The sequence below is a fragment of the Euleptes europaea genome, chromosome 15, assembly GCF_029931775.1.
Source record: "Euleptes europaea isolate rEulEur1 chromosome 15, rEulEur1.hap1, whole genome shotgun sequence".
NCBI lineage: Eukaryota > Metazoa > Chordata > Lepidosauria > Squamata > Sphaerodactylidae > Euleptes > Euleptes europaea.
Window position 1 is genome coordinate 11,383,030 of NC_079326.1, and position 20,992 is coordinate 11,404,021.

A 20,992-nucleotide genomic window follows, 5' to 3' on the forward strand; every position below is an offset into this window, starting at 1 on the left:
GCTGGTCGGATCTCCTGGAAAGGAGGTGCTGGAGAGGCGCCCGCAATGTGCGGAGGGTAGACGTGGCTAGGAGGAAAGTCACCAACGCTGTTGGGAGGGCAGTGATCAGACTAGGCGGAATGATAATACGCCAATGGGACATTTCTTTCCGCATAGCATCATTTTATCGTAGGGATGGCGTGCACCTCACCAGCTGGGGCATGGATCTCTGGCTACACAATGTTCGGGGGGGCTTAAGGAATTGGCTGCAGCTGTGAAGGGTGGCGGAAGCTGCAAGGGTCTGAGAGTTTAGTTCGGTCTCCCTGCAGTTGCGGGGGCCCGTGAGTTGAGTTCGGTCTCCTTGCAGCTTGTTGGCGGTTCGGCATGGGGATGTGTCACGTTGGGGGGAAGCGCCATAGGTATGGGGTCGCTTCCCTGATTTGGGAACCCTAGTTAAGGGGTTTTGGGAGAGGCTTCATGGGCAGGCCCTGGTGGCAGGGCAGGTTGTCCGCCTCTTCCCATGTGGTGGGGGATAACACCCAGTGGCGTTCGTCCTGGTGTCATCCTGGTACTGCCATCCCAGTTGCCCACAGCGGGACCGCTGTGGGCAGATGCTACTTATGGCCGTGGTGGGAACGGCCTTGGCATTTGACACATCGCACATGCTGCGCCACGGGGGTCGCAGCTGTTTGCCAATTCCAAGCAGTGGCCAATTTATTCCAAAATCACTCCAATTCTTTACAATTAAATGTTAATAATGTTGTTGTTTAATAAAGTTGTGTTTTAATAAATTGTTAACTTTGGAAAAATGTCTCTAATATTTATTGAATAGCGGCGTTCCTTCTTAAATAACCCTGGGTCAGCAAGCCATGGTTCCCGCCTTCCCGGGAGCCATCTTTGCTGCCCCGGGAGAGAGAGGGAACGATCGCGGCGAGGGGGGGGGGCGATCAGGCCCGGCCGGCCGACATGTGCGTTTGCGCGCACACGCGGCTCGTGCCGGTCCCGATCTGCCCGGCTACAGCCCTCTCATTGGCTGGGACAAGGAAGGGTCCCAGCCAATGGGGGCGGAAGGCGGGAGCTGGGTGGGGGCGTGGAAAACTCCGCCCCAATACTATATAAAGGGGAGCGGAGCCCGCCCACAGCTCACTCCGTTTTTCTGCTTGAAACCCACCCACCCTCCCTATTGTTTTACTGATAGTCACAGCTTGGGGCGGTTCGGCATGGGGATGTGTCACGTTGGGGGGAAGCGCCATAGGTATGGGGTCGCTTCCCTGATTTGGGAACCCTAGTTAAGGGGTTTTGGGAGAGGCTTCATGGGCAGGCCCTGGTGGCAGGGCAGGTTGTCCGCCTCTTCCCATGTGGTGGGGGATAACACCCAGTGGCGTTCGTCCTGGTGTCATCCTGGTACTGCCATCCCAGTTGCCCACAGCGGGACCGCTGTGGGCAGATGCTACTTATGGCCGTGGTGGGAACGGCCTTGGCATTTGACACATCGCACATGCTGCGCCACGGGGGTCGCAGCTGTTTGCCAATTCCAAGCAGTGGCCAATTTATTCCAAAATCACTCCAATTCTTTACAATTAAATGTTAATAATGTTGTTGTTTAATAAAGTTGTGTTTTAATAAATTGTTAACTTTGGAAAAATGTCTCTAATATTTATTGAATAGCGGCGTTCCTTCTTAAATAACCCTGGGTCAGCAAGAATTCTAGTTTGGGTGGTATGACTATCCTTCTGGGGCTAACTATGCTCACCATATGATGCTTACTTTTAAGCCTCTGCAGATATGGCACTCATTTGTTAAGAAATTGAATAAATGAAAAAAGGGAGAGCCTAGAAATTAAAGAACCTCAAAAGCTATCCTGAAGCACAGAAGTAATGAACAAAGAACTAGCTACTTCCCAGTTGTGAATCCAGACTTGTAATGTGTATTATGTATCCAATCCCCTGGGCAAGTTCTGCAAGAAAGCTACTCACACTGTTTTATCTGCAAATTTTACTTCCTTCTGTTTATAAGTATTAAAAAGAAAGACAATCAAGTCAGTTAGCGGAAAGAATATTACCTCAGAAGAAGTGCCTTACAGTGCAATCCTAAACAGAGTTGCAGCCTTCTAAATTCATTGAAGCCAATGGGTTTAACTCTCCTTCGGATTGCATTGTTAGAATACAAGGCCTTTGTTTTGGTTAGGTTACATGTCCTAAAACGCAAAGTCTCCTACTTCTTTACACAATTTCAACAGTAGCCTACACAAAATGATCGTTCATTTTGTTAGTAATGGATAAGCTCTGTCTCTGTGAAACATTTAGCAAGAACCTCAAGCACTGTTTAATAAACTCACAGAAGGTTCTCAGGTGTAAAAGGCACGCACCTGTCCCAATGTACATCACATGGTAAAGAAGGTCCTTGCCCTGAACAATGTCAACCACAAGCTTAGAAAAACGGATGTTGTCCTGAGTGACGTACGGATCCACAGAGACAGGCTGCACCACATCGTTCATCAGGAACAAGCGCTGGGCATCCTGGAGGATCCTTTCTGTCAAGTTTTCGTTGGGGCTATCGTCATTCATTGTTCCACACTGAAAATTGAAGACACAACATCAAAACAATTTTTATTTTTTTTTATATACTAAACTGAACTCTCAACTGTTGATTAGTAATTACTAAGTGCGTGTCTAAGCCAGAAGTAGGGAGACCCGGCCTCAAATCCATACTTAGCCATAATTCACTGGGCCAGTCACTCTCTCTCTCTCAGGCTAACCTCACAGGTTGGGGCAATAAAATGCAGGAGGGGAGAACCATCGACACCACCCCTGAATTATCCCCAAGTGGGATACAAATGTAAGAGAGAAAGAGTATCTCTGATTACACAGAGGATTTGACTTCTTATGCTAAAAATATATTACAGTGGGCTATTTTGTCATTTCCTTTACATATCATTTATGTAGGTATTAATTCTGGTTGTCTGGATTTGCATTTTGCATAGTATTACGCTAGAGCCAATTAATTTGTCATTGGCCAGCGGACTCCACCCCTTAGTGTGTCCGGCTGGCCTCGACCAAGGCCAGGGTCTTTTCTGCCCTGGCCCCTGCCTGGCAGAATAGCCTCTCCGGTGAGACCAGCGCCCTGCGGGACCTTAAAGAGTTCCACAATGCCTGCAAGACAGAGCTATTCCGCCAGGCTTATGGTTGAGACCAGCTACAGTTCCCTTCTCTATAAATGCTCTCCTTCCTAACCTTCCACTGCTGACTCCCCTCCTTTTGGTATCTAGGGGGACTTATTCATCTGCTCGCCCGGCTGTAGCCAGATGTTATGATTTAATGATTTATAGAGCTATTTTAATTGTTGTTTTAAAATGCTTTTATTCTATTCTATTTCATTACATGTTTATATAGTTTTGTGAGCCGCTCTGAGCTCAGCTTTGGCTGGGGAGGGTGTGATAGAAATTAGCTAAAATAAATAAATACCGTATTTCACCGCATAATCGTCACCACCACATAATCATCACAAGTTGTTTTTTCAGTCAAAAAATTGGTTTATAATCTTTCATTGCATAATCATTGCATGGTATAATTCTCAACCCAATGAAGAGCCGTAGGTGCAAGGGGAGTGGGAGGGTTGGCCAAACTGCCATGAGTAAGTCACGTTGTCCCGGGTCTTAAGAGCTCTGCAGCGATTCGGGACTCTCCCTGGAGCCTCCATTGTCCATAGCTACTCCAGCCCCACCCATGCTGCAAAAGCCGAAACACGAGAACTTACCTTCGTCGCCCGTAGGGTTGCCAGGTCCCTCTTCACAACCGGCAAGCGGTTTTGTGGGCAGAGACTGAGGCGGGCGGGGTTTGGGGAGGGGAGGGACTTCAATGCCATAGAGTCCAATTGCCAAAGCGGCCATTTTCTCCAGGTGAACTGATCTCTATCGGCTGGAGATCAGTTGTAACAGCCGGAGATCTCCAGCTAGTACCCAGAGGTTGGCAACCCTGGCCGCCTGGCACAGGGCAGCTGGGCAACGGAGTGCTGGAGCTCATTGGGGCTCGCAAGAGGCACGCCCTGGGGGGCAGGAGAGAAGCGACGTGAGCTGGGAAGCATGGGGGGGAAAGCCGGCTGCTGTAGCCCGGCACGTGGGCATTGCAGCCAGGTTTCCTGCACGGCAGGCCAGATGCCGGAAGGAGGGAGAGGCAGCAAACGGGAGCTGTGCTCAGGGGGCTCTGTTTAACTGCACAGAAGGGCGGAGCTGGGAGGGGTTTGGGAGAAGCTTCCCCCATAAAAGGAGGATGGGACGGGTGGCCCCACCTAATGGTTGCACCCCACATTTTTGCAAAAAAAATTGGCATAAAATCTGCGACAATGACCATATGTGGGGAAAGATAGCATTCACCCAATATTTAGAAATAAGATTTAGAATTAGTAGATTCAAAGATCAGATGGTAGGCTAACAGTGAAATTCAACGAGTGTGTATGAGTGGGCATGTTTGCAGGTGCGTGAGATAAATTTTAACTGTGTTCTGCTGTAGCAGATGATGTAGGTTTTGGAGAGAGAGCACTTCTGCAACAGCAGCATGAAATGTGTGGTCATGGTAGAAGAGCCTGTCACATGAAGAAAGCTCCGAGAACACCACCTGCACCCACTACTGTGGAGGGTCTAGCATAACACTTTCCCTATGAACACACCCAGGTTGGGTCAACACACGTTTTGTGAGTTTTGTGCTTCTCAGGAGTGCATGGGCATGATTTGGATCAGGACCACAGCATATCAGAAGAGGGGGCTTAAGCCTTCCCTTTTCCTTTAAAAAAAAACTTTATTACATCTTAAATAATGGTACATTTTAAAATAATATCTCTCTTGCATCCAGCTTTCTTAAAGTACATTGACTTCAAAACTAAACGCGAAAGGTAAAAAAAGATACAAGGGTGTGGAGAAAGCTCTATGGACACGCCCCAAGCGGGAGTGGTGGGTAAGCGAGCTGCAATGTCTGCAGGACGCGGTGATATGACTCCCCCAGGCAATAGATACACTCGTCGTGCTCGTCCAATTGCGACATTTTACAGCTGCACGAGGAACATTTTTTGAAAAGGGCTATCATATCTTCCATATGACGACTTAAAAATAGGAGCTCACCAGAAAACGTTCTATCTCACGTGGCGGCGAAGAAAGAACTGGAGGGACGGCCGCTCGCCCCTCCCCGTTCACATGATCGCTTAGGTGGGAAGAGCCGAGGACAGGAGAGGGGCAAGAGCGGCCTGAAGAGTCTAGAGCTTTCCAGCATAAGTTCTCCGCGGCTGGCCTGCGCATGCGCAGTACCCATGTGGGACTGCACAGAAGCCACGCCGATGATCACAATTTCAAATCCATATTTTGGTATTGGTACATATCCCTAGTATCCACCTACAATAACCAACCATTACTAAACAATTACTTGTGTTAATTCTGTATCACTCTCAAAAAAGAAAAGGTTTCTGGTATTATAACTTCCTCAAAACAACAAACTGAGAAGTTTCCCCTCCCAATAGTTTCTTCTCAGTCACTAAATTACCTTTGTCATTTCTGAAAGGCCTTCATTGACCTCCAGTTCTTTTGTACTTGAAAAATGTTCTAATCTTTTTTTCCAATCTTCCTGTCACTCTCCACATATGTTCTCTTTTCTTTTAAAGAACTTTCATCTTGGCTTTGTAATCTCTGCAGTAAAGGCTTTATACTGTATGTAGGTCTTTTTAAAACCTGGGTGTTTTTCTTTGTTTTTATTTTCCCTCCAGGAATCAATTTTGGCTGCTCCAAATATCCCTGACTACTGCATGAGTTGAGAACAAGCAAAATAAAAAGCCTCTAGATGCTTCTGTGAACCAGAGTCTGGAGGGTAGCTAATGTGTAGACATGGATCCTGGAGAATTTTACTGAATGGCATACATCGGTTTTACTGAGGATCTGAAAAAACTCATCCCAACCGTTTTCAAAATCATGCTGAGATATAAACATCCCTTTTGAGGTAAATAAAGGCATTCACTCTAGAGAAAATGGCAATTCACCCCTCATTAGCCCTTTGAGCACAAAGAAATTAAGCTTAATAGGATGCTGGCAAATGCACCTCCCTGGATCTTCCAAGACATTCCTGATCAATTTTTCTGGATAGAAATGGATTACAGATTTGAAATGAATTGCGATGCTACAGCTGTTGTGTTGCTGGAAATCAAGCCAGATGGTCCAAGTAACAGGGATGAACATGTACATTTTCTCTGCTAAAACAGAGAATTAAGCAGCAGAAAGAAGACAGTTTCCATGCTGAGGACCATCAAAGAGTTGCTGTATGAATTTGCTAGTTTTCCTCTTTCCATTCTGTCCTCTTTCTCTTTTGTGTCCTATATATCACATTGAGTTATTCTGAATTTGCAATCCACCTTAAATGCAATGGCAGAAAGGCAATACAGAAACATATCCAATAAATAAATAAATAAATAAATAAATAAATAAATAAATAAATAAATAACAGGGCAGGAAGGCAGCAGCGGTAGGATTAAAGTGGAGTTGCAGAGCCCACAGCTCCAGACCCCTTCAGTTCTGACTTTAGTAGAATGGCTGTTGCTTCCTCATGGCTGCTCCCAGTGCCACTCTGGTAAATGGCAGAACCACATGTAAAGGGTGTACTCTGGGGAGGATGGGCACTAGTATAGGATTAATTCACATAATAATCTCCTAAATTCAGAAGCAAAATGGCTGAGCGCCAGGGAGAGGTTTTTCTTGTTGTGATGTTAAGACTTGAACTCCCTCTGCACAGAGTTTCCTCTAGCACAACTGCTAACTTTTTATTTTCCAAAGGCTTTTACTAATGTGTTGCTTTCCATTGGCTCTTACTGTTTTAGTGTATTATTCATGGTTGAACTTGGTGTTGAAGCTTTTATGGTTTTATCTGTGTTTTGATGTTGCTTTTAAATATATCTATTGTTGTTTCCATCAATTTTTAAACAATTATTTTACTGCTTTCGTTTTATTGTTTTAATAAACACTGTAAGCTGCCTCGGAAACATTTTATTGAGAATGCAGGATAGAAATATTTGAAATAAATAACGTCTCCTAGCCCCATGTGTTGTCCATATTACATACATTACTGGAACAATATTGGAAACATCCATTTGACGAAGGTAACACAGAACTGGGGCCTCAGAAACAACCATAAAATGGTCACAGGATGGGAAAAGGAAAAAACTTGTTGACAGGTCAACAAGCTAAACTGGCATTCAGCAAGGAAGCTATCACGCGGAGGCAGTTCAGCTAATCCACAACTCTGTGAGGTTACATGAGACTCCATGAGGCCACCCAGTGTGTTTCTTAAGTGAGTGGGGATTTGAGCCTGGACTCCCTATGTCTAACAATGCGGCCATTGTACCAGACTGGCTACCTTTGACGGTTCCATCAAATAGGAAACGAAGTGGAATATGAGCGATCCAAGCGGTCACATTAATAAAATACCTGAAAATTGGAGATGGGGTTGATTGTTGGCAGCCATGCAGATCTTGGATTTTCTTGGTATCGGAAAGGCCCATTAAAGGCTTGTGTGATCGCACTGAGATTGAAGGCACATACTGCTGAAGCAGCAATACTGTTTCTGGAAACAAGGAGAACGGGAAAGAGAAAGAAAGGAAATCAATTTAATCTTTAGAACATTGACACTTTCATCATAACAGACATCAAACCTCACTAAAATAAATTGAATGTAAATTACTGGGAATAAGTGCACCGGGCTACAGGCCTCAAGAAGGGAGGGGGGAAATCCACATGGATTAGATGACTATTCGGAGGCGCTGAAAATCCATTCTTGAAAAATGTACATGATTTAAGAGTCAAGGAAACCATTTTGACATGAAAAGTCACACATAGTTTAATTCACATGGAACATTAACACTGATATCCCATCAATCCTGATTGATTATAAGTGGCCTAGTTTTTAAAACTCCAGTTTATTTCTCAAGGTGAAATTTAATTTTAAACTCTATAGGCACCACTGCAGGATATTAAGAATACATCTGAAAAATACAGCTTTGATAGAGGTAGTTGTACCTGTTTCTATCCAAATGGGCATTGGTGAGAATCTTCAAAACCTCTATTTCCAAGTTCATATCCATGCTGCAGTTAGTAACGTCCCAACAGAAGGCTAAAGGAACATTGTATAAGAAGAATTGTAGCCTCGTCTTGGATATCAGAACTTTCTGCTTAAATATGGGCTCAGAAATTTAAGCCTGGGAAACAGAAGTTGCAGATTGCAGGACCACCTCTCCTGATATACCCCCAAAGAGTGCTTCGCTTGGCTGGAGAACATCTCTTGGTGATCCCTGCCCCAAAAACCATCTGGCTGTCCTCAACCAGGCTCAGGGCCTTTTTGGCTCTGGCCCTGGCCTGTTGGAACACCAGTCCCAGCGAGATTCGGGCCCAGTGGCTGGTTTAACTGGTTTAAAACAGTTCCACCGGGTCTGCAAAACTGAGCTGTTCCACCAGGCATATGGTCAAGGGCAGCGACGATATTCCGTCTAGCTGGCCGCTTCCCCCCTCCTCCCTCGTTAAGGCGTCAGGTTTTATGGCTATTTATGTCGTTATATGAAAACTGTCTAACTCTTTTTAGAAGGATGTTAGCCACTCTGTACTTGGCCTCAGCCAGGAAAGAGCAGCTTATAAAATAAATAAATTCCCAAGTATTCATAATTATCAATATTTTTTCCTTCTTTCTTCCTCGTCTGGGCCTAACTTCCTCTCCTCTCCTTCCATCTGCATCCTCAGATGCATCCTCAGAACTCAACTGTCCATCCTCTCCAGTTTCTGGGCACGTTCTAATATCCAAATGACAGGCTGAAGAACATCTCTGCAGCGCTTCCCTATCTTCCCCGTAGATCTGACAACAGCAGCTCTCCCTTAAAGTGAACAAACAAAGCGCTGTCTGCATGTTTCAATCTACAATCAAGATCATTTTACGAGGACTGGTTACCAGTAAAAACCAGGTCTGCAAATGTTCATCACTTAAACAGTGTCATTATTCCACAAATACTCTCGTCAATGTCTTGTTGCGGCTTGCTCCATAATCAGTGGTTTGGCTGAAGAGGGAACTTATCAGCTATTTAAACTTGTTGAGAATATATATCTGTACTCAAGAAACAAAATAGCAGGAGCCTCCCAAGTCAATGAGTCCCTGAACTAGGGATGTCAGCCTCCAAGTGGCAGCTGGGGATCCCCCGGAATTACACCTCTACTCCAGGCTAGAGAGATCAGTTCCCCTGGAGAAAATGGCTGCTTTGTAGGTTAGACTCTATGACATTGTACCCTGCTGAGGTCCCTGTACTCCCCAGGCTCCATCCCCAAATCTCCAGGAGTTTCCCAACCTGGATCTGGTACCCCTACCCCTTGCTGGAAGCCAGGGGGAACTTGGCAGCCCTACCCTGAACACAGCAAAGCATCTGAAGCAAGTTATCTTCCTGCATGTTCCTTTTCTCAAAAGCATGTATTCTAAAACAGGGCTACTTACGGTTTAACACATGGCCTCTAATAAGCCACCCAGAATTATTCCAGCTTAGAGAGGGGGGAATGAGGCTGAGACACAATTTTCCAGGAGACCCCCTGCCAATTTCCGACTATCTGACTCACAGACCACGCTTGCAAAAGACCAAATTTGGATCCTAAACATTCATTTAAAAATGGGGTGAGTGGAATGCAAAGCAGAAAAAAATTAGAGATTTCAATTTTTTAAAATAAGAGAATAAAAATACAGAAGGCCAGTTAGGAACAGCACGTAAGACTTGTCATCATGCTGTGTAAATGTCTGAATGACTGCTTTATATATCAGGTTGCTAATGGTAACAACTTGAACTGCTACAAAAAGAACATTTATTTTTTTACTAAACCAGCAATTACTTAAGAACACATACTCTTAAGTGGAATGAATTTAGGCAGGCAGCAAGCAGACAAGGTCATTTTTAAAAGGATCCTACAGCATGGAGAAGCAATTTAAGAGTGTTTCTGTATCACTTTTCCTTTGTTATTCTAGAAGCTATCATGAGTGTGGTATATGTCACGCTTATACAGCATGCCTACCATTTTGTTTTGCCATATGCACCTCACATGTGGGCACTGTAGCATTTCTTTTTGCTCAAAGGCTTTACACTTCTCCATCCTCATATTAAGTAAACATGGCTCCATTATAATTCCACCACATTAAAAAGTTATCTTAAAGAGTTTCCTGGGCTGGCAAGACATCTCTTCTAATATGCTCTTGTAAGACTGCGTGTTCCTCCCCCCCACCCGCCACCCTTCCATTTCACTAAGCAATGGAGCAGTTTGCTTTGAAGTTGTCAAAGCACCACATGCTAAACCTTTCTTCACTGAGGCCTGAGTATTATTGACATGTTGCGTGTTCACAGAAGGCAGTTCTTTAGACTAAGCTAATGACGCGTGACAAGTTAATGCCTTCAGGCACAAGAAGGAGAAAAGGAAAAATAATGGTCTAAATAAAACTGTGCATTGTTTCAGAGTGGAGTGGGGTTTCCAATGCAAGCTACTGAATGTCTCAAAGCAAAACCTTCCCCTCAGAGGGGACTATACTACACTATGTGCAGAGGAATGTACAGTGTAACTCTGACTATCTTGCAGCTTTCTGTTATTACTTCTGGCACATGGGCCCAACTGCTAAGCCTGCCACATGCAAAACTCTTGCCAGGATGCCCATAAAATATTTGATGTGGAAAGAGTTATAGCGAATATCTAGCTCAAAGAGCCCAAAATTTCTAACAGGTGCTATAAAATACAATATATGAAAACTCTCAGAGTTCCTTATATTGTCCAACTATATAATTAAAAATATATATTAAACCTGCATCACTCCAACTGTTCTCTTTCCATATCAAGACAAGACCTCTGGGATATATCTGGAATGCCACTGAGTCCTTTGGCCTGTCCTATCTTCTAGGTTGGACTGTTTGGCATCCACAAGGGTGCCTGCACAACCCCTCCAAAAAGCATAACTGAGGGACTGACCACCCCCATTATATTTCTGGTGACCAGGAGTTAATGGAGGCTCCTTACAAAATGCCTGCTCCAAAACTGCACGATTGCTGCCTGTCATAAGGAGCTCATGTACCACTGACAACACCATCTGGATTAAGGCCAGTGGGCCCTAACTGAGGCCTTATCTGAACCCGAACCTGCTCAACCATGGCTTCCAGAAGTCTAGGTCAACAACAAGACCAATACAGGCAAACAAGAAGGCATAACGTAGATCTGTTCTCTGTGGCTGCTGCCTCTGCAACTAAGAGAAGAAGATAAGAAGGGTTGGATAAGGGAGGACAATGAGCAGGACCCCCCTCCCGCCCCCAAAAAGCTGGAAGGACAGTTGAGGGCCTGGCCTGTGATTTGCTAAGCCGCCCTCTACAAGAGAAATAACTAAGGGACAAGCTACATTTTTTACCAGTTTTCTTAACACACTTTCTAAAAGTCCCCAGGAACTCAGGATGACAGTGTTAGGGGAGGAGGGGCTCCTGCCTCTCCCGTACCATTTTCCCAAGCTGAAAAGACGGGGTGTGTGTAATTTAAAGATGGGCAAATTACCCAGACCTAACTCATCAAAAACATAACTTGTATTTTGGCCCTAATTGTGCTACCAGGGCTAAATTTTGAATGGCTGAGCAGCAACATGCTAATTCAAGGACAGAGGAAAACCGTAGCTGCTTGACATGCTTTTTAACATGTGAGGGGACACCATCATGTGATCCTTCTTTCTGTGCTTGTTTTGTACTACTGTGTAATATTTGGGCACCTCCCTATACTAGTTTGTATCCTACCACTCTGCTTAGCAAAATGTGAAGGCTTCTTCCAGAGTAGGGCTGCCAGGTGCCCTCTGGTGGTGGGCAAACCCCCGGCAATTGCCCCCTCTGCCCGCTGAGGGTCGGCGGGCAAATATACACGCACACGTGCATACCGCGAGTGGCACTTCCGATTTTGAACCGGACGTTCCGCCTCACGAGGGGCCTTTACCTCTTAGTTTGAGTGGTAAAGGGCCACTTTACCACTCAAACTAAGAGGTAAAGGCCCTTTGCGAGGCGGCACTTCCGGTTCTAAACCAAAGGTGCCGCGCATGCATCGGCGCGCGCACGCACATGCACACACTTAAACGCAAAAGCCTCCCGCCAGAGGAAGAGGGACCTTGTCAGAGTAACAAGTTGCCCATAATAATCTGACAGAGACAGCTGAAAGGTAGCTGTCAGATCAGAGGCATCTAGGATGATGCAAGAGGCAGCAATAGCCTTGCAGGTTCTAGTGTGAACTGCAACTAACCGGTTTGAAGCAGTAAGGATGATGTAATACTGTGGCCAGGTCTACAGGTGGCCTTATTGGTTTCAGGTGGTGTTATGTATATAAGCCTATGTAACTGTAAATCTGTGTTGGGAAGTTTGGTGGAGAGAAGTGTACGTGACGGTTTGTCTTTTGTATCTGTGCAATGTAAATTAAACAACACCGTTTTCTATAAAGCAAGGAGTTCTGGTGGTGTGTCCTGGATAAATGCTAATCCGCCTGCTTCCACGTCAATTCCAGACTAAAGAAAGGAAGTAAACTGTTCTTCCAGTGGAAGAGCCTTTGAACAGAGGGAGGTTTCATACATCAGTAAGTGGAATGGTAGGATGAAAGCCATAGTGTTAAGCACAATTCAACAGAAGTGAATAAATGCCTTTGACCAGTCAAATATTCAGAGTTATAACATATACATAATATATAAGGTTATGAAGTCAGTCTCTATTTCTTTTTTCTCACCCGTTGCCTTTTTTCAAAAATCCCATAAACCCAACAGGACTAAAACTTATTTCAAAGTCTGCGTGATTTTGATACTGTACAAAATGTGTCTAGCTGAACATTATAATAAACCATACTGACCAAAGGTCCATCTTAGCCCAAAGGTCAAGAAGTGAGGAAGAATCTTAGGCTAAAAAATGTCACAAAAAGAGAGTGCACAGTAAGCTGTCAGGACAGAGAGAGACCTAGGAGACAATTCTCTTCTTGTGCAACTTTTTGCACTTAGCGTTCAGCCTCTTAAAGAGTTTCCTGGGCAGACAGAACCAGAAATGCAGAAAACACCACAAATAAAAGATACTTTTGTGACAGGATTTGCTGAGATTTCTCGTATGCGCCTCACGTGCTGACATCCAGAGTCCCCAAATTTTGCCATTTGGACTACTGATGGATCATCACAATTATGATGCAGCTTGTAGTGATTAGATGTAGTGAAGGAGAGTGGCCAAGGAAAAAATTGTGGATGTGTCCCTAGTTACCACCATCCACCTTCTTCTAACTTTTTAATCATACCTTTGAACATGGCCTTATCCGGAGGTATCAGTCCCCTTCTAAATTTATGTCTGCTGATTAAGCCTGACTGTTGAGAAAGTGGGCAAAGTCCAAAAGTTTTAAAATGGGATTTCAGTGACCCTTTTGAAAACTTTAATAACAACTCCTTAAATATTTCATAAGCTACTTCCCTAAATAGCCATCTTTCCTGCTGACTTAGCTCCGTATTACACAACAATGAGCAATAAATCAGACTATAATGTGTTTTTTTCATAATGAAGTGCACCATGCTGGCTGATGCCCATTTTTTGGGAAATTGTTCCTGACCCCATTAAATGAGAAGCTTTGAGATGCAAGGATTTTCCCTCCTCCCCTGTAAAAGTAAACATGTTTCAAAATAAAAACAAAGCATCTTTTATGCATCAGCCATACTGCTGGAGAAAACACCAGACTTATTTTGTATGCAGAATGCATACAGCATGATATAACTCCCGAAAGAAGTTAAAAGAATAATTACCATTATTTGTCTAGTTGTGTGACAAATTGGAACATTTTCCCTACTTTGAGAACTTGAAAGAACATTGTGTCACAGCACAAAGCCACTATTTGATCTGACGTTAGCTATTATCACAATAATAATTTCTCTGTTTGGTTCTGCAGAAGTTTTAGAATAATACCTTTTTCCCCTAGCAAGGCAAGAAAAAGAGAAGAAATTATTATGTATTTGCTCTTTCTTTTGCAACTGACTAATTATTAAAAAGACAGCAGTCTAAACAGTGATGGAGTGAGATGGAGCGAAATACATTCAATTTTGTATTTATACTGAATAATTGAAGGAATACATTCTTCATAAAAGCCAGGGTTGGTTTTAACATGACTTTCAGAAAATTACTGAGTAGATCTAAGGCTGTATCCTCATTCATAATATAACTATCCTGCTTTCTGCTCTGAGGCTCAGAAAACAATTTGCCAGTTATTAAGAGTTAACATGTGGCAGTCCTTAATTAATATGGTACAAAGGAGTGTAAGAAAGTGCTTGTGTGAATGGCTTTCTGCTGGCTAGGAGTTGAATGTGGAACTTTCTTTAAGAGGTCTAGTAGATTCAGCAAAGAGGAGAACACCCTTAGGTTGTGCTAACTGTACAATGAGTTTGCCCCATTTCCCAAGCAATCTGTGGCCACATTTTTAAATTTAAAAAGACAGGGAAAATATGGTCAAAGATGTGAGATAGGAATATGATTTCCTACATTCTTTCCACTAGTCTGTTAACTCAGAACATTATACACTGCTGTGAACATTCAGGAAGTTTAGAAATAAGATGAAAACTAAGGCTAAGTGGCATTTGTGACAACATTGTACTGGTTACCTCAAAAACATTTTTTTCAACAGACTTGGAAAAAGGCAGATTGCTAAATTATGAAAGGCACTGTTTTACGGTCTCAAAAATTGTCCTTTTGAAGATCAGCAATAACAGTTCTCAATGGCCTCTAAAATATCTGTGCAGATGTACCAGACATTCTTCAATTTCAAAAACTTCAAGACTCTTCTTTTTGTTATTGTACACAAGATTTTGGGTAACTATTGTTGTTTTTGGATAACTATTATATGCAGATATATTACACTCATCAATTTGAAAGATTCAAGCTTCCTTTGTCTTGGATGATTTCTGAATAGCTTTATTGATGAAAATGAAATATCTTTGTAGAAAAAAAGTAGTCTGCCTATTAAATACTGATGTTAGACTTTATGAAGCATGATTAACACTCATAATCTTCACATGCAGAGATAAGAAAGAAACAACATAAATATTGTTTTGTGCAGTGGGGCATGGCAAGCAGGTATGCAGCAGCCTTGAAATACATAGAAGAATTTGCTTGCTTAGCAAATGTGCAAGAGATTCACAGACTGAGATCTACTCCAGACAGTACTAGAAAGCCATCCAGATGTGATAAGCTGTATCATAGACAGTAAGGGCTAAATTACATGTAGAAGTAGAATGCCTGAATCTTTAAATACTAGCGAATGCAGGGAGGGGAAGTCCTCACATAAGTTTGATTTTTGAAGAAAACCTTTGGCAAAAAAGAGGGGGGAAATAAAGGGTAGGGGAACAACTGACAAAGGATATATAAAAGGCTTTGCATAAAGTGTGGACTCTTTGGGTAGGAAAGCTTTCCCGAGATTGGACAGGCAAGTTCCGTGATTGTACAGCTCTTTCCCACCAAGCCTATGGAGACTGCTTAGGCTTACTCAGTTTCATGAAGTCTTAAAAATGACTCTTTGAGGGTGTATGATTAGCTCTGCCTGAGGTATCCTTAGTGTCCAAGTACCCCCCAAAAGCCTTAAATAATAAATAAAATGTGTTAATTACCAAGATTTTTACCCCACCTTTCTGTCCCCATAGGGCCACCAAGGCGGCACATATGAAGTGGTCTTACACTGAATCAGATCATTGGTCCATCAAAGTCAGCACTGTCTGCTCAGACTAGCTGAGGATTTTTGCATCACCAGCTACCTGATAATTTTTACTAGAGATGCCAGGATTGAACCTAGGATTTTCTGTATGCCAAGTAGTTGCTCCAGAGCCCCGTGGCGCAGAGTGGTAAGATGCAGTACTGCAGTCCAAGCTCTGCTCATGACCTGAGTTCGATCCCGACTTAAGTTGGTTTCAGGTAGCCGGCTCAAGGTTGACTCAGCCTTCCATCCTTCCAAGGTCGGTAAAATGAGTACCCAGCTTGCTGGGGGTAAAGGAAAGATGACTGGGGAAGGCACTGGCAAACCACCCTGTAAACAAGGTCTGCCTAGAAAATGTCAGGATGTGATGTTACCCCATGGGTTAGGAATGACCCGGTGCTTGCACAGGGGACCTTTACCTTTTTAAGAAGTTGCTCCACCACTGAGCCATAGTCCCTTCAACTAAATGTGAAGAATTTTGTTTCACATTCAAGTCAATGTAGGACTCTCTGAAAACAATCATTTTTAAAAACCATTCTCTAACGATGCTTGTAATTGCTCCCCAAATCCAAACCAAGCAAAGGAAAGTCCATCCATCTTTAATTTTAGCATTATAAGAACCAACTGTCTATTCCTAGTTTCTGTGTTCTGCCATAGGTTAAGTCATGAGCTGTTACACTGTGAGCAGTTTTTCAGATAATTACTAATTTTAAGAAATCCTCTTCTCCACAAGTGTCTTTCTGATGATTAAAGTAGGAAGATTACATAATCTGGTGTCTAGACAGCACTGGCCTGTGTGGTAACTAATCAGATTTTCTTCTCTTCGTTCATAATTCAGCAGACGCCCCAAAATTAATTTTCATTCTATACTAATGTACAGATTTTGAGACCAATAATCTGTGATTAATATCCCAATCCTATGCACGTTTGCTCAGGCGTTAAGGAGCAAATTACATTACACATGTAATAAAGTCTAAACAGTCATTGTCTTCTTTTAATGAAAAGCAACCTCACGATATTGCAATTTTTAAGAGGAGAAGGAAGAGGAAGCGCTTAACCCCCTTTTCTCTGGCTAGTTTTTACCCAAAATCACACACAGCAGCTTTTGTTCCCATAGGGGTCTAAATGCATACTGACCTTTGCAAATATGCATCTGGAACTCATGAGGTGTAAAGCAACTTAGTGAAGCAAGACTGAGTGGATAAACAGTTGATAGCAGAAGGATTAAGCACGCTGCTTTTCCACCCACAAGTATATTATTCTTCTACACAACTTCCTGACACTGCTATTCATTTCAGGAAACCTGGGTCAAGGTTTAATTAGCCAAATTTTGTGTTATGTGTGGCTTGTCCGTCTTTTCCATTGAGAATGAGATCAGAGGAGCTTTCTTCAAAGCAAGTGTGCATATGATATGGTGAATTTCAGCTATTAAAGCCAACGAAGACTCCTCCAAAGAATAAAATCCCCTCTGGCCTCATCATACCTCATCTGGGCCCCAGGCATGCTACTACTATTCCTCCCATGGAAGCTTGCCCAGCAACCTAAACCCAAGGGTGGCCCAGGCCCTAGAATTCTATACCCTAGTTCTGTCATCTCAATAGGTTTGGACCAAAACACTGTGATAGGGCAATAAGGGATATAGTCTAAGGATAATAATTAGCCCTCAGCTCCAAGTGCTTAGGTGCACGGAATCTTCTTTTCCTGGACCATTTAACAATTCTGTCTTTATAAAGAAGGAAGAATGTGCTAATGCGAATATCATGAACTGTGTGGGTTGACATTCCACCTCAAAAGCAAAGGCAATGAAAAAGAATAAAGAGCCACAGAACTGGTTTGCCTTCTATTTATTAGACTTTACTTATTTAATTTTAGGTTTACAATTCACCAGTATGGAGGCTTTCTTTATTATACATACTGTGTAACGATACCCTTCTATACCCCCTGTAATATGGACACCCTTGGACTCTCATGTCTGTACATTGGGACTGTTGCTGAATGGAAGGGGAGGCATGGAGAGAGACAGCACCACACTCCAAGACACAGGAGCACCCCAGACACCCCACCGGACATCGCTGTACGGAGCCAGCAGGGACCTGCGAATGGCACACAGCACCTAGACCCGGAGAAGGGAAGGGGACATGAACTCCATCTTGGATCTGAATGCAGAGCAGAACAGAGAACTCCAAAATCTGCTCCTGAGCCTCTCTGCCAGAGACTCGCCCCTGGAACAGCTGCCTTCCTGGACACCTTTGCATAACCAAAGAAACGGCCAGCATATCAAGATCTGCCTGACGACTTCAGACTCAGAACAATAGCGTTTTCCCCTTCCACACCTTACATTCCTTCTCAGGGCAAGCTAATCCCATCTTCTCCTTCCCCTCTCTGCTCCCAGTTCCTGCCAGCTGTCAATAACACAATCACTGAGGGATTGACAGTCATCAATAATCCCCTCATATTCCTATCACCCTGGCTCCCACCTTTTCACCACTCAATTTTTCTCCAGTTTTGAAGCAATCTTACCTTTGTGCCCCACTGCTCACATGCCCTGTGAGTCAGTCTGCCCCAAGGGCAGAATTTGACTATAAAACAGAGAGACCTGCCACATGTCACTCTCTCTTTCTCATTTTTGATCCAGAACACAAGATGTTAGTCCTACACCTGGGGTGTAGTCCTTTTTCCCCTTCCCCCTTGCAGCTGCTGTTCTGGAACCTCGCTCTGCAGGAAAGGTGACTATGAACTGCTTTACTGCTATCCCTTTTAGAACTCGTGTGTGTGTGTGTGTGTGAATATTGTGTGCAATTGCGCTTGTATGATTTGTGCCCCCTTTCCCCCTAAATAAAATACATCCTGTTTTGACTGCATTCAGTCTCTTTAGCCATTTGTTTATTACTGGTTTTGCTCACCTTGCGTAGACACAGGAATAGACCCCGCTAAAGCCTCTCGGTTTGTGCTCTAAATTTGTCTCTAAACTGACTAATTCCCCCATTAAAAGTTGGAGACCCCAGCATTCCCTGTAACAACTGTGTCCTGGGAGGCCGCCCACCCTCCCTGTCCCGAACATAAACCACACCAGGGAAGCTCACCCTAGTCGCCAGGGCCCAGACAAGCCACCAGCAATGCTGACATTGACCCAGGAGGACATTGGACAAATGTCTCCCATCTCTCCTCCAGGCTTTCCAGGCTGAAGACAGGCGAACGGAACAGTGATGGATGGGCAGGTTCCCCCAAACAGATGCAGATGTGCTTCTAGCTGCCCTCCCCACCACCAGTTGATGGGCGGGCAAGCGGGGGCAGGGACAGGCCGGGCTGCATGGGCCACGTTACAGCATAAAGTGCCAGGAGAGGCTGACACAAACTCCCTCCTGACCTGACCTTTTATGAACTTCCAGGGGGCAAGGCCGGGGGAGGAACTCAGGCGGAGACTCTCAGGGTTTGGGGAATAAAAGGCCAGAGTGAAGCCAGGCCAGGGAGGATAGCCACAGGCTGCAGGGAACTCGCAGCTCCAAGGCATTCTGGCATCTACTGAGGGCGAGAACAACTCAGACTCACCCTTGGAGTGGTCTGAGGCCGAGGAGGTCCCCTTGGCCCAACCTTCACCGAACCCTGAGAGAACACCCAAGGTGTCGGACAAGGTGAAGTGCGACATACTGCAAGTTGAACAATGGATGGAGCCATTCTTGAAGGCCTGGGGTGGGGGGTGAATTACAAGCATTTAAGAGCAGATATCATTATCCCTTCAGAAACCTGCCTTCTGTTGAAAAACCGGCTGAGAGGGCAAAGGGGGCAAACACAATACTGTGTGTTTGTAGGAACCCCTTTTTTCCAGTCCCCCTGAAGTCCTATCACTAGCATCTGCTGGTATCCTTGAAGTCACCAGACTGCCTTGGTCATTAGGAAAGGGCTGACTGCTGAAGGAAGGTACTGGGTGCATGGCAGAAGGAGCAGGAAACAAAAGCCCTTGGAGTCCACTTGGAGGCAGCGACTGACAGCGCTCAGGGTAATTGATCTTCCCCTCATACCAAACAGAAACACTTGGAAAGTATTTTTATTTGACTGGGAAGGGACGCAACCCCTATAAAAATCATTTAAGTTGAAAACTTTCCCACATTGAATGTTCTTGTAGCATATGGCAGCTTGCAATGAGACCTCATAGAGGAATATGCTAGCGGAGAAGGGATGTGGAGGAGAAATTCCTCCTCTGCCCAGTGATTTTGCACAGGTCTTCCACTTGCCTTGAGCAAGACTGGTCAAGATGGGGATTTCTGAGCTTGACCAGGATTGCTGCTGCAGCTGTTGTCACTAGGACTCTCGGAGGGAGACATTAAAGTTGCGTGGGGGAGTGGGGGGAAGGCAAAAAAGAGTTTTCTGTCTCTTTCTTCACTCTGTCTTTACATATACCATGAAACACCACACGCCCTAACCTGTAATACAGAGTTCTAAATATCCACCATTACTAGCAATCAAGACCAGGAATAAAAGCAGCAGCAATCTTTCTAGTCCTCTGTCTCTGAGTTCATGTTTTTCTATAGAACAGTTAAATGGCATTCTGCCTCTTTGAAATGTGGGGTCGTGCATATCTTCTCCCATAACAATATATTCTGTAATATCAGAAAAAGCAGTTATGAACTAGAAGGAAATAAATAGGGAGCAACAAACCCATAAACTCACACATTGGTAGTGAACACTCCATAGATCAAATCTTGCTCAGGAAGATAAAAAGTGCTCTGCAGTTCGTTGTAGTAAAAAGGGATTTCCCCAGAGCGCGAGCAATTCAGCCGAGCCTTCATGAATGTTGTCCACGTGTCCTCCAACAAAAATCTTCCCCCGATGTCATTTTTGCAAACCCTTGCCACACGAGAATAGACCGTTTTCCCACAGTCGTGCTCAACAGCATTCTCACGGAAAAAGAAGTAAGTGAACAAACCAATGTCATAGGCAGCGATGAAATTGGGCTCTGGAGAGAAATTAAGCCATAAAAAACCATGAGATTTACATAGCAGGAAAAAAGTGAGATTTACACAGGATGTGGGGCCAGAAGTTCATTAGTCGTTGGAAGATGGGAAAGAGGAACACAAGTCTCTTTCACAGCATCTAAAAAAGGGTTGCAAACGATGGGCTAATTCACTTATGCGTATTCATCATTTGATGGCTCTGGCATCAAGGGGGTGCCTGGCACACACCATCACAGATCACACACAAAATAATTCAATGGACTCCAATGCAATCCTACGCACAAATCCAATCTCAGCTAATGGGCTTAAA

The 20,992-nt window shown here is 44.1% G+C and overlaps 1 protein-coding gene across 2 annotated transcripts in view; it reads right to left on the bottom strand.

Annotated features, from left to right (window-relative positions):
• Nucleotides 1-20,992, bottom strand: part of SEMA5B (semaphorin 5B) — a 347,995-nt gene that overhangs the window by 100,932 nt on the left and 226,071 nt on the right. For both annotated transcript variants that reach the window (XM_056861450.1, XM_056861451.1), the window contains exons 8-10: nt 20,399-20,684; nt 7,436-7,571; nt 2,348-2,555 (exon numbers count right to left, since the gene is read on the bottom strand). In XM_056861450.1, the coding sequence (XP_056717428.1) occupies nt 2,348-2,555; nt 7,436-7,571; nt 20,399-20,684 (630 nt within the window). The remainder of the gene's footprint in view (nt 1-2,347; nt 2,556-7,435; nt 7,572-20,398; nt 20,685-20,992) is intronic.